We start from the raw sequence: 14,080 nt of genomic DNA on the forward strand, positions 1-14,080 counted from the left end.
TTATCACAACCCCATCTCTCTCGGTCTCTCTCTCTCTCTCTTCCCCCTCTCTCTCTTTTATCATCTCTCCCGCTTTTTTCCTCCATCTTTTCCCTGGCCCCTCTCCCTCTCTCTTTGACAGGGTTGTCAATGAAGGCAGAAAAAATAGAAGAAAATAGAGAAGAAGATACATGTCAATGTGTATCCTATCTTTCAACATGATTCGAATTAGGGCTTTATTGATTGCACTATATTTTGGACTTCTTTGCAATATTGACTCGCGTCCTTGCGAAAAATGTATGATTGACAGACATTATCCAAGACATTAGGAATGAGCTTCTTACATGCAGGCACGTAGCCAGAGATTGATGTTTGAGGGGGCACCTACATACATGTAATCGATCGAGGTAAAACAAAGGGGTCTAAAAAAAGTTCAACCGATCTTGGATTTTTTTTTGGGGGGGGGGGGCATGTGCCCCCCCCCCCGTGCCCCAGTGGCTACGTGCCTGCTTACATGGCGACCCGCGACCGTATAATTAAGAGAGAAGATAATTTTGTAAACATATCAATTAGTTTCACTTAGTTTCGTCGTCGATATGCTAGTGTGCGCATCAAAATACCGAGCCGTGATTGGCTAAAAGTTGCTGCGCACAGCTAAGTTTCACATGGTTTCGTATGATCAATAAGCCAGTTTTTGAGCTGATTGCGCAAGTGCGTGCGGCTTATATATCACGGTTTTTTAAAGTAGGCCCCGGGAGTAGGCCTATATATTAGAAATATATATTTTTTTAATTTCAAATCGTGCGTACTGCACTTGAAGTGCAGTACGCACGCTTTGAATTAACAAACAGATAAGTAAATACGTGAATGTTATTTTTTTCATTCAGTATACCCCCGATTATTTTGGCAGCGAGTGAGTCTCTCTCCTGCTCTATCTTATCTACTTATTACAATATTTGTAATAACGCAAGAATATCGGATTAAGTTGTACAAAATTAGATCAAATGATAAGCAATTAAACTATACAGCAATTAAATGAAATCTTGAATAGGGGGTCTATCGTATTCAAAATCAAGATAAAACTGAATGAAACATAAACTCGTGTACAATAGACATTGTGCGAAGTGCCTTTTGCCTCACATGGCCATCAATGAAGTTGTAAAGCGATTGCGACATAATTTTTTGAGAATGAGTCAACGAAGTTTCGCTGATACTCAAGCATGGTGACTTACGTAGTAGAAGCGAATACAGAATATGCCGCGTGAATGGAGTGAGCAAATATCCGCATCACACGCCCTTGAACCGCATTACTTGGGCTCGTGAGATTTGAATGGACAAATACCTTTAAAATGGTTGATCGAATTGACAAAAATATAAACCATTCTTGTTATAATCAAAATTAATGAATCATGCTTCCGGCATATTATTTTTTGTTCGGATGACTATTCGATATGATATGGAACTATATTTTCTTCCGCGCGGAACGATAATTAAATGGCCGTTATCGATCATGCGCAGCATTCTATATTTCGTTCTCTCTCGCATGTCTACACAGATTGTAGAAGAGGGCAAAAGAGCTGTCTCCGTACAGTTTGTCATTTTTTGCGTTAAAAAAAAATTAAAAAATACAAAAAAAATACAAAACTGTGAAATTATATAAAAATATTGTTTTTAGATCCTTTGTCTCTGAAGATCTGTTGTATCTTGCCGTAAATTTCTCGTTCTTCCATCGTCTATTTCACGTCGGTTCTCGCCATATTGTCCATTCAACAAACGTGCACTTCATTGTGATATTCGTGAGGTTTGAAAAGTAACAGGACTATTCTACACATTTGCTGCCATCGCTGACTCTGAAAATCATCCAAGATGCAACAACCAGGACAGAATTACCCTATGAATTCGCTGTACGTCGGTGATCTTCACGCAGACGTTACAGAAGCCCTGCTTTTTGAGAAGTTTTCAACGGCCGGACCGATTTTGTCCATCCGAGTCTGTCGCGACATGATCACACGTCGTTCATTGGGCTACGCCTATGTCAATTTCCAACAACCAGCAGATGGTGAGAAGAAAGGGAATTAAAATGTTGGGGGGGGGGGGGGGGCAGGGCCTCATCCAGAGTCAGATATTCTTACTCTCAATGTAATATTGTCTAATGAAATGCAACAATTGATTTATGCTGTCATTGATCATGTTGAATGTTGATCATGATTGTGCGTAGACTCTACTCTCTACTCTAGATCTAATAAGTTAGAATCTACTTGCAAAATGTTGGACATTATATTTCACTTGCTGACTCGTCCTTATCGTCAGTCAGTGTTTCATTTCAATTTTAAAATCTGTTTTTGAGTACGGTACTTTTCCTAAAACAGACATTATGCCCTATTCACGAAGTGACGGTAGTGAGGAAAATCGTCACGCAAATTGTATGAGATTTTCTTCACTACCGTCACTTCGTGAAAATAGGGACGATTAGGTCTAGAACATAGATTTTTCTTTCTGGTTTTACGGCAAACAGCTGCACAATTTCAAGTGCATACCAACAGGTTTCGTTGCCGCCTGCGCACGTGCCGCATGAAGTTAGCGACTAATGTTCATCATCAACTCATATTCTTAATGTGAATGTCTTGCATAAATTTAATGAGGATCTGACATTACATTTACAGTCGTTAACTTGCAATAATTTCTGTGTTACCTTTGTGTGTGGGTTTGTTTGTGATTACCGGAAAGGGCATATTATTTAAGTGAAAAGACTTTTTTTTGAGGTCTTATTCCAATTCCATTAGTTCAGTTGTACAATACAAAAGATATATGAAATGAATCCTCCCCCACTAATCCCTACCATTTTTTTTTTTTTTACTCTTTTAGCTGAGCGTGCCTTAGACACTATGAACTTCGACACACTGAAAGGGCGTCCCATTCGTATCATGTGGTCTCAACGTGATCCCTCACTCAGGAAATCTGGAGTTGGTAACGTCTTCATTAAGAACTTGGACAAATCTATTGACAACAAGGCCATGTATGACACTTTCTCTGCCTTCGGACACATCTTGTCCTGTAAGGTAATTATCCAACAGTTATCAGTTTTGAAAAAAATAAAATATGGAAATGCTTTCTTAAACGTCCAATAGAGGAAAATTAAAGTAAAAACCAATAATCTATCTTCCAAATGTCACTGTAGAGTGTAGACATGTCAGTATCTCTATGGAAAGAAGAATATTTGTAATTTCTTTTAAAAATTTTGCTTTCTAAATTAGAAGTGGATAAAATGATTTCTATGCTCATGTATTTTGTGAAGAAAAACAATTTTGATAGCTCCCATGGCATAAAACTTGACTTTTAGTGGTTTGAAGATCAAATTGATTTGTAAGAACTTTTTTGTGTGTTAGGATCAGTCAGTAATGTGTGATTAGTAGGCAGCATGAGACACAGGCCCTTACACTACAGTCTTTCCTTACATTGTGATGGTTCTATTAAAAGACATTTCCTTTTTTCTTCTTTTACTTTTTCTATGTCTTCAGGTTGTGACAGATGAGAATGGGGTCAACAAAGGTTACGGATTTGTCCATTTTGAAACCCAAGAGGCAGCCAACAAAGCCATTGAAAAGGTCAATGGTATGTTGCTGAACGGAAAGAAAGTGTAAGTATTTGGTAGATAAATAGACACATAAGTATTCAATGCATATTTGAGTGTAATATAATCATTATAATTATTGATTTTAATTAATTATTGTCTAATAATTGGGTGATATTTCATTACATTTTTAGATTTAGCTGGGTTTTTTTTCTGCATCATATCACAAAATATCACATTACACACTTTAACACTCAGAACCACATGTCCACATGAAAAAATTCAGTATCCATAATGCCAAATAAAGCTAAAATGCCAAACATTTTTTCTACTCCTGTCGGTACACTCTATACTTTTCTTTTTTTGTACAGGTATGTAGGTTATTTCATCCCTCGCAAAGAGCGTCTAATGCAGATGGGTGATCATCAGAAGCAGTTCACCAACGTGTTCATCAAGAACCTGGCTGAGGATGTGGATGATGGCAAACTGGCAGAGTTTGGTGGCCAGTATGGCTCTATCCTCTCAGCTAAGATCATGTTTGATGATTCCAAGAGCAAAGGGTTCGGATTCATCAGCTTTGAGGATCATGAGGCTGCTAACGATGTGAGTCTTCTCCCTTTCCTCCACCCTCCACCCTCCCCCACTCTCTCTTCCCTCTTTCTCTTCCCTCTTTCTCTATCTCTCTCTTCCCTCTTTCTCTCTCTCTCTTCCCTCTTTCTCTCTCTCTCTTCCCTCTTTCTCTCTCTCTTCCCTCTTTCTCTCTCTCTCTTTCCTCTTTCTCTCCCTATCCTTTGCTCCCTCCCTAGTCCTTCCTCTTCTTCTAGTGCTCCCCTTGGTTAATGATTGTGCCTTGTCCATGGAAAATGTAGAGAAGGAGAATTCACATTTATATCTTAAACAAGAAATAGACTTACCTACAATTATTTCTTGCCGAGTCTATAGTCTATCGATCTTGGGGGAAATGACCCATAGTGAGCAAGATGGTCATTCATCTAAAGATGTTTGATTTAACATTTATTTTGAACGTGGATTCCTTGTCCGAGTTATTACCCTGGAGAGCATTCTTCGTTCCATCTTAAGCAATATGAAGAGTCTAATATAGGAATATTTGCCTTCTTTCTCTCCTCTCTACAGTTTGTCAAGACCATCAACGGCTCTGAGGTGAATGGCAGGACCTTGTATGCAGGTCGTGCTCAGAAGAAGGCAGAGAGGGCAGCAGAACTCAAAGCCAGATTTGAGGCACTGAAGCAGGTTTGTAGCTTGATGTGGTGAATTGAAAGAGTGCCAACCCCTCCAGCTGTTTGGCTTCTTCATAGCTCAATAAAATACAAATAGGCAAAATTGATATTTGGGGAATGTGTATTTGTGCTTTCACTAGATTGGCAATAGCATTTTATTAGAAAGGAAGTAGCTTTTATGTAGCAAATTAGTTTACAAGATATCCCTGCAATTCCCTCCTTGATTGAACAAATATAAATTTTGGCTCTAGAGGTCAGCAGCTATTGATCTTTCCCCTTTGACTTTTACATGTATTCACAGATAACATCTCTTGCTTTATTTAAAGATGTTCATGCGTGGATATCTAGTAAGGCTGTGCACAACAGTGTAATGAGGTACCCGAGATCACTCCCAGGTTTACAAGCGAATACTCGAATATTCGGACGCCATGTTTTTTTATAATTTTTTGAATTTTTTGATTTTTTGATTTTTTTTGCCACCACCATACCACTGGAGCAGTATTCCAGGTCCGTCGCCGAAAACGCATGCAATTTTACTTCGAGTTGCAGTTGAAGGCGCCGATTTAATAATAATAACAGTAAACAATGCTGTTTTAAAAACCAAAGATGGCAGAATAATCCATTTTCCTCCGAGTCCAAACAGAAATCCGGACAATTGGTACCAGTTTCTGAGTGGTGAGTTTGACAGTGCTTGAGTTGGGAAACATTTTTACCGACAGTAGCATGCCAGCGGCCGCCGCTCTCCCTGGCACAGGTAAGCGTTGGCCTGGATAGTGCCAGGTGACTGGGAATTCTTTTTTTTTTTTGGCGGCCGAATATTCGAGTACGATTTTAGTTGTCAACAGTGCGGGTACTCAAGCATTCGACTACTCGTCGCAGCGCTATTATCTAGTCGTGAAGTAGGCAACTTGGCGAGCACTGAGCCAACAGGTATTACGCATAAAGGGAAACTAGTACGCACTGGAGCGTAAGACCTGTTGGCTCAGTGTGCTGCCCTCTTTATACCCACGCATGAGCAACCTTAAGAATGATTCTCAATCAGTACCTCCAAACTATTTCAGATTATGAATATCCTGAGAATGAATATCTTTCTGTTGTGAAACTTTGTGATTGAGATTACCGTTCTCTATTTCATTGTCACCTACTACGAACAGGAACGAAGCACCCGCTACCAGGGAGTCAACCTGTACATCAAGAACTTGGATGATGAGATCGACGATGAGAGACTTCGCAAGGAGTTCAGCAGATATGGTACCATCACCAGCGCTAAGGTAGTCTTTCAATTCTCTCTTAAACTTTCAGATGCATGCAAGCATTTCCTACTCCTATTAGCCATTTTGATACAATATGCTAATTACAGAGAAGTCAGTCTTGAAATCTTCTCATAAGGTTGCTTTAATTTATGCATGCATTATCCAAAGAGGCGAATATTTCTATTGCAGGCCATATTGATTAAAAAAAAAAAACCCTGGGTATTAGCTGTTTCTAAGAAGATGAGGTTTACATATCAAATTTTGAAATGTGTAAATTTGAGGGATGGCAAAGCTTTGAATATTGTTAGTTATTAAAAGTTAAAATGTAACTATAAATGTTTCCTTCATGAGGGTTGGGGAGTAACTATTCTTCATCAGTCCTTTGCATGAAATACAAGATCTTGTTGGGTGTTAGTAAATGTTGTGATCTGTTTTATGGAACAATGTAGCAGAATTACTGGACTACATGTTCACTCTGGTGTAACGGCACAACTGATACTATTTGATATGAATTATGAACAAATAAACACAAGTGATCTATCTTGTGATGCCAATCGCATGTAGTGGAATAAGAATTTCCAAGTTTGAGAAGGTACCTCATGAAACAAAAATATGTTCTTTCTGTTACACAGGTCATGAGCGACGACAAGGCCAACTCCAAGGGCTTTGGGTTCGTCTGCTTCTCGTCCCCGGAGGAGGCTACGAAAGCTGTGACGGAGATGAACGGTCGCATCCTGGTGGCCAAACCTCTCTACGTCGCCCTCGCTCAACGGAAAGACGAACGCCGGGCACAGCTGGCATCGCAGTACATGCAGCGCGTCGCTCCACAAGTCCGAGTAGGCGTAAGTGCATTTTGATTTTGTTTTCAGATAGTCAGATTTGGGGGGGGGGGGGGGTTCATTTCATATATCTTTTGCATTATGAAACTAGTGGAATTGGAATAAGACCTCCAAAAAAAGTATTTTCACTTTTGAAATATTTTCTGATTATTCTGCCCTATCTGGTAATCACAAACACACACAAATCTTTCAGAATAAATATATTTTTACCTAGGAGTATGCGAGTAATACTTCTACTAAGCTCTGAAGAGAAAGATGTTCATCGAACATGTTAGGAGAGGAAGTGTGTTTTGAATTATAGAGAGAGAACTGGAAAAACACAAATTTTGGATTACAAACATTGGCTGTTTTGTTAGCAAGTAACTGTAGTGAATTAGCAAAAAGACAGTGTTGGGATTTATTCATTTTCACAAACTTGGAGTAGGTTAAAGAAATACAATTTGTGCACATACCTTTGACTTTACATATGACTTGGCTGTAAGGTCCGGTCTTGACATAATATGTGAAATATACTTTTACAGAGATGTTACTTTCTTTTGCCATGAACATGAATTTCCTTCCAGCAGTGCTTTTAGCACACATCCATTTCATCCGAAAACCTTCTTTTAAATTATTATTGTAGCAACAGGCAAGCCAGCAGCCGGTGAACCCAGTGTACCCAACCATGGCCTACCACTATGCAGCCATGCCCCAAGCTCAGAGGAACATCTTCCCTGCCGGTCAGTTAGCTCAGGTCAGACATCCAAGATGGAGTCAACAGCCTCAGCAGGCTAGGACAAGTAAGGAGAAACCACATGCTCTGGGGAAAAATACACGGGGGCTCGCAGCAAATTAGCCCCAAAATTGCAAAAAGTGCCCCCGAAAGTCATAAAAGAACCAAAAAAAATTTGCTTAAAGTTCAATGCAAAACAAATTAAAGAGTGTTATTTTCATGCAAGTAAGCTTGAAAAGTAGCCCTCAAAATTGTTAAAATATGTTTTTCCCTAACATGCTCTGGGATAAACTAAACATGTTAGCTTTGAGCTTCCCATTTTAAAACTTTGTATTCCCATGTTGAAGAATATACATGTATCATTCATAATAGCTATGTCCCATCAAAAGGGTTGCTCTCCAAATGCTCTTATTTTTTGATATAGTATGACTAGAAAATAGTTCACTTTTGACCAAATTTTGGTGCTTTATGTTAGCCATTCCCGTATACCCAAAGCTGTGTCTAGTGCTTTCCTTTATTTTATTTTCAGCCAGATTTATTTACTGTGGTGACTTAGATGGTTCCAAACTGTATAATACATGACTATTCCTATGTTGACTACAATCAACTATTCATAATAATTTCTAGGTTACAGTTGTTTGAAATGGTAAGCAAATTTGTTTATAAACCTAGAGTAGGAAATATATTCTTACCTATTACTATTCAAATAATCAATCAATGGTTTATGGGTATTTGAATGTTCCATGACAATAATAGATTTCAATAGAATTGACTTAATTCACACAATGGACTGTGTTTCCCCTTCAGCTGCTCAACCTAACTTCCAGACCATCCCAGGAGCTGCAGGTCGTCAGTTCGGTGCCCCGAGGGCAGGAACAGCCACAGGACAGGTCCGTCAGCCCATGCCAGCAACGCGTGTGCCAGTCCAGGCTGCACCAGCTGGTCAGCGTGTCGGAGGTAAGCCTTCATTCTTCATCGTTCTCTTAAGCCCCACTGTACTACTAATAGCTACTTGCACCCTCTATATAGCAAACAATTCCTAATCGGTGCCTGTCAGTTCCCCATGATCCTCTTTTTCTTATGTTAATTGAGAGCTGATTTGATGAGATAACCACCTGTCAGTAACCTTGCAGGGAGGTCTAATCCCCCTGGCCAAACTAGTACAGACAGGCTTTAAAACTCTCAATGAGACACCCTATCACCTAGTATTTACTATCTGTTCCATCTCAACAAGTCATTTTATCATCTCTTACCTGAAGTAGGTCATACTTCCTTTCATTAACCCCTGTGCTGAAGTTTAGAACAGAATAGTTTTACTATAATAGCTTACATTTTGCTCCGTGAACATTAAAGCAATCATAAATTCGGTTCCTTTGATAGCAAAGCAATGAAAGTCAGTTTCAGCTCTTTTAAAAAAAGAAGAGTATGTATAAGAATTGAAATAACAAACAACTTGGTGGCATAGAAGGGATATAAAACACAGTTTCCTGCTCAAACGCTTGATAACAATGAACATCTGTGTAATTTTTCTCCAGGTATGGGAGCCCCAACCCAGCAGCAGATGCGTCTTGGCGCTGGAGCCCAGCTTTCAGCAGCCAAGCAGTACCCGAAGTTTGCTGTACCAAGGCAGGGCATGCCAGGACAAATGCCAGCGGTATGTTTTATTTTTCTTGCATTTACGATCTGTATAATTATCAATTGACTAGGATAAGTCCCTATTATTAGATTCCTAGTCGCGATAGGCTTGGTTTCAATGACTCTTCAAAAGCTGGTGATAAGAAATTGTGAGACGAGATTGGTAATTCATCATGCAAATGACATAATTGTGTACTGGTCAAGAATTTGATATCATGCTGAATTATGTGAAATCTCTGAAAAAGGTCCATCAAGTTAGGGATAGAATAAGAGGAGCAATCCTAGACCCTAGCCATAATACATTAAAATTGAGGTTGTGTCAATTAGACTTTTACATGGTATCACAATTATTTGTATGCTTATAATGATTCCATTACTCTTTGCTTGCAGGAGAACGTGCCAGTGCAGGCCCTCCACGTGCCCGGTCAGGAGCCCCTGACCTCTGCTATGTTGGCCTCCGCCCTGCCCCAGGAGCAGAAGCAGATGCTGGGTGAGCGTCTCTTCTCCATCATCTCGGAGACCCACAAGGACCTGGCCGGAAAGATCACCGGCATGCTGCTGGAGATTGACAACTCTGAGCTGCTTCACATGTTGGAGGTACAGGAAGCACTGGAGAAGAAGGTATGTTGCGTGTGTGTGTGTTCAATGACCTTGACCATGTTATAGTCGCGATGATGTAAATGATCATTAAGTAGACAGTGACCATATGCTTCTGAACTTTAACCCAATCCTTGAACCATTTACTACATTATATTTCCCTGGCTATGATGCTGATGTCTGAGTTTGAAGTTTATTATCCAAACAAAAAGTACATCAATATAACAATCAAATGTGAAGATGCTTACATGTTGGTGAAAATTTGAGATAGACACAACTGTTGAAAGTCCTTTGGATGTAACATCGTCTAATAGGTGCAAGCCTGCAAGGGTTATATTATATTCATCGTTACTGTGATATTGAAGTAATTGTAGGTGAGTATGAGATCGCTATTATTCCTCATGGTCAAAGAGAAAATAATGTCTACTATAAAGTCAGTAACAACAGTAAATGTACGAGGAGGTGTGGTCATGATAGATTGATAGTTTTAATTTTTCCTAGCTGAAACTGCATTTACTGTGAATGCTAGTCAGTAAAGAAATGTTGCAGATGTGGACCCCCACTCATTGTTATCACAAGTGAAGTCTTGTAAGACATACAGCCTAGGTTGCAAGGTCTCGGCCAGCCCTTATGAGCTGGTAGACGAAAGTACAACCACCTACCATTAAAGTCATGGCCACTTGTCCAGCGGATAGTGTACTGAACATCTCTTTCGCTCTCTCTCTCTCTCTTTCTCTCTCTCTCTCTCTTTCTCTCTCTCCCCCCTCTCTCTCTCTCCCCCTCTCTCCCCCTCCCCCTCTCTCCCCCTCCCCCTCTCTCTCCCTCCCCCTCCCCTCTCTCTCTCTCTCTCTCTCTCTCTCTCTCTCTCTCTCTTTCTTTCTCACACAAATACAGGTTGAGGAGGCTGTCCAGGTATTGATGAACCACCAGAAGGAAGGCACCAAGCCCCCTGGCCCAGCCGCAGTCCCTGCCCAGTAGACCATTATCGCACCTCATCTGCAGAGACCACCCCCCCCCCCCCCCCTCTTCAGTAAAGATCAATACATCGCCGCTCTCTGAATAATCCCAACCCACGTTAGTAAAAATTCTCAGCAAAGAAAAAATGACTTGTATGATCTTCATTAACTTCACGGCAAACACAACTCTAAAGTTGTGGTCCACTTAATTCATTCGGAAGATAATATAATATGCCGATAGCAATTGCTTTTGACAGTGCTAGCGCATGTACTGCAAAACAACTTATTTTAAATACATGTAAAATTGTCTGGCTATGCATCTCGCAGACAGCTGCATTGTCGAAGTGGTTTAGATTTCAGATTCACCGACTCTTGTAACCCCATTGCAATCCTAAACCAGTTGGCACAAAACTTGTAGGACCCTACCCGCCAATTGATTGTAGAATACAAAAGCAGTGATCAACATTCTTGTAATAAAAAAAAAAATGCAAAAAAAGAATGTACTTATGAAAGTACAGATTTACATAAAAATTAAAAACGGGTCTTTATATTCTCTTTGAAACAATGAAAAAAAAATAGAAAAAAGTCATAGTACTTGTCAAATTTTGAATGAAACTAACAAACGCAAAAAATGTCGCCCTAAAAATAAAAAATGAAAAAAAAATGAAAAACTCTGAAAACACAAATGTGAAAAGGGGGTTTGTAAAATGCAACCTTGTAATAAAAGATTTTTTTTAGTTCACATTGTGAACTTGAAGAAAAAAAAATGAAAAAGAAAAAAAAAAAGCAAAACTTGAAAAAAGTCAACTTATGTCTGGTTGATGTGTATCGTCTTCGTGTTTTATGTATTGCGACCTTTTATAATTTATTTCATTTATTTGTGGTCAGAAATAGCACTTAATTTACAATGTACCCTTCAGTATGTTACACCTTAATACAATGAAATAATATCTTGTAGTAATTTTGTTCTATTGAAAAACACATTTAGATTTTATTTAGTTCATTATCTTTCAAAAGAAAATTGAGAAATTTTGACTTGCATGTTTACAGTATATACGATTGGACATCAATTTTCTTTTCCTTCACTGATTGTTAGATTATTATCACTTTTGAATATAGTTTGGATGAAGTGCCTTTCTTAATGAGCTTGTGTTTTTCCTTTCATGTACATAAGTTTTACTTTTTTTCCTGTTTTTTTTCCTGCTGTTATTTCTCTTTATTGTTTGTGTTATTTCTTTTTTGCATGCTTTAGACAGTTGCCCAAAGTTGATAGAGTAATAACATTTACAATAATATGTGGCTAGAAAATACAGAAAATTGTTATTTCATTCTGAATATCCTTGTGGCATTACCTGAAATCCAATAGATAATATATCACCAGAAAAAAAAAGTTGACTGAAACATAAAAATCTAAAAAAACACATGCGAAAAAATGATAAATGAACACTAATACTGGGCAAACTTTGGTATTTACAAGATATCAGTCATGGAAGAGATATCCAGTCATGTGTTTCATTAAAAACTACAAAATAAACTTTGGTTCTTACTCTATAACAGGTTGCTTGTGTTTTTTCTTGTGATCCAGTTTACTGAAAATGATGTAATTGAATCCTTGGCATATGCTTTTGAGAGTGGAAGAAAGAACTTAGTGGAGTGAAAAAGAAAAGAGTGTTGGTGAAAAGCATGTAATCAATGAAAAAATGTTATTCTTGGTCCATCTAGTTCATTAATGATCAGTTTTCCTAAATTTTGTTGAAAGAAAGAAATACAGGGGTGGAATGAGATGGACGGAGAGAGGAAGGGTGTGTGTGATGGAGAGATAGATTCAGTTCATTTATTCAACGATATAAAAAATAGTACAATACAATGGAACATGTTGACATAGACTAATCATATATAAAGTCAACATATCGTTAGGGGCAACCCCAAAAGATCCAAGATGAACTGGTGACCCTTTTATAGATAGATGAGATGTATTGAAAGTGAGATAGAGAGCTAGAGAGACAGGGTGTGTTTGTGTGAGAAAGAGAGAGGGAGAGAGAGATTGTAACTTTGGCCTTTTGCATAAACACAAAACACATCTCAATTATCAACTGATGAGAATCATGTACTTGTATTGAGGTCTTTGTTTAATTGCAACTATTCTGTGCCAATTAAAGTCCTCGCCTACAAGAAGAATTTAGGTTCACTAAAACAAAGTGAGATAAGTAGGTACTTCAGACGCTTGAACAATGAAGGATAACAGAACAAACATTTAAAGCGGTAATTTACAAATTTATTGATACAAAGAAGTACACTTTCCCTTTATAGGTAGGCATCAAGATCAAGGTGTGATGATACATGTATATTGAAGAATTAAAGATGAGGAATGCATAGTCGTAAAGTGAGGTTACATGGATATCTGGCAGGAATCAAGTTGAAATGGAATACTTGTACAAATCTACAAATAGTTAAATATAGATCTCAAATAATTATCACATACATTACAACTGGGACCCGTTTCACAAAGCTTTTTTTCAATGACAAATGACAAAAATCAGTGAAAAATCAGAATAACCAATCAGAAGCATGGATTTTAGTAGCTTGTAACAAAAACTGTCATTTGTCACTGATGACAAGTTTTGTGAAACACCCCCCTGGTGGATATGATACATAGATACCACTGCACTTTGTGATTCAGTATACTTGAACAGAGCAGTACAGTTGACAAACATTCAATACCACAGTTTTGAGACGAGATCATTTCAGATCTAGATAAATGAAATTGAAGAATTAATAGCATGTTGTACTACATTTTAAAATTCAGGTACATGTATACAAACCCAGGATGGGTGGAACTTTCAAATCTCTCATTTATATGTTTTTTTTTATTTCAATTTTATTATTATTACTGATACAAACATTTGCCAGCACTTTTGTTGAACATTAAATCTTTTTAAAATGAAAAAATTGTCTTTGATATAATTCTTACAGACAATTTCAAAAGATAACGTGACAAAAGTTACAACTTTGTTAATACTGGAGCTTTTAGCTGGGAAAATATGTCCAATAATGTTGTACACCTGCAACATTAGATCCTCTCCACAACCCCGTAAAAAAAAAATTAAATGATATTCAAGTGCAATGAATAGTCATTGCATAACCATGCTATTGAAAATATACTGTATACAAAATATTGACAGTTCATTTACTGCATGTATGTAATACAAATAGAACTTTTTGAAGGAAGAAGACATGGAACAAGATAGAAAGGAACACTTAAGGTGGGCAATTTAAAAATTGTATTCCTATATATACATC

At 38.1% G+C, this 14,080-nt stretch overlaps 1 protein-coding gene across 2 annotated transcripts; it reads left to right on the forward strand.

Moving 5' to 3' along the window:
* The first annotated feature begins 1,514 nt into the window (after window positions 1-1,514).
* Window positions 1,515-12,331, forward strand: pabp (polyA-binding protein). Of its 2 annotated transcripts, none has more exons than XM_030973663.1 (12): window positions 1,515-2,038; window positions 2,845-3,038; window positions 3,498-3,616; window positions 3,922-4,153; window positions 4,685-4,801; window positions 5,943-6,059; window positions 6,674-6,883; window positions 7,503-7,655; window positions 8,396-8,549; window positions 9,128-9,246; window positions 9,618-9,848; window positions 10,719-12,331. In XM_030973663.1, the coding sequence occupies exons 1-12, from the start codon at window positions 1,846-1,848 to the stop codon at window positions 10,800-10,802; spliced, it is 1,923 nt and encodes a 640-aa protein (XP_030829523.1). In that variant the 5' UTR covers window positions 1,515-1,845; the 3' UTR covers window positions 10,803-12,331.
* The last annotated feature ends 1,749 nt before the right edge of the window (window positions 12,332-14,080 follow it).

This window comes from Strongylocentrotus purpuratus, unplaced genomic scaffold (assembly GCF_000002235.5).
Source record: "Strongylocentrotus purpuratus isolate Spur 01 unplaced genomic scaffold, Spur_5.0 spur5_scaffold_7, whole genome shotgun sequence".
NCBI classification, from domain to species: Eukaryota; Metazoa; Echinodermata; class Echinoidea; order Camarodonta; family Strongylocentrotidae; genus Strongylocentrotus; species Strongylocentrotus purpuratus.

What these genes read in the sequence shown, in the direction of transcription:
- pabp (XM_030973663.1), top strand. Translation starts at nt 1,846, where the DNA reads ATGCAACAACCAGGACAGAATTACCCTATGAATTCGCTGTACGTCGGT. An exon ending in TTTCCAACAACCAGCAGATG is followed by an intron (nt 2,039 to 2,844) that starts GTGAGAAGAAAG and finishes TTACTCTTTTAG; the next exon opens with CTGAGCGTGCCTTAGACACT. An exon ending in TTGCTGAACGGAAAGAAAGT is followed by an intron (nt 3,617 to 3,921) that starts GTAAGTATTTGG and finishes TTTTTTGTACAG; the next exon opens with GTATGTAGGTTATTTCATCC.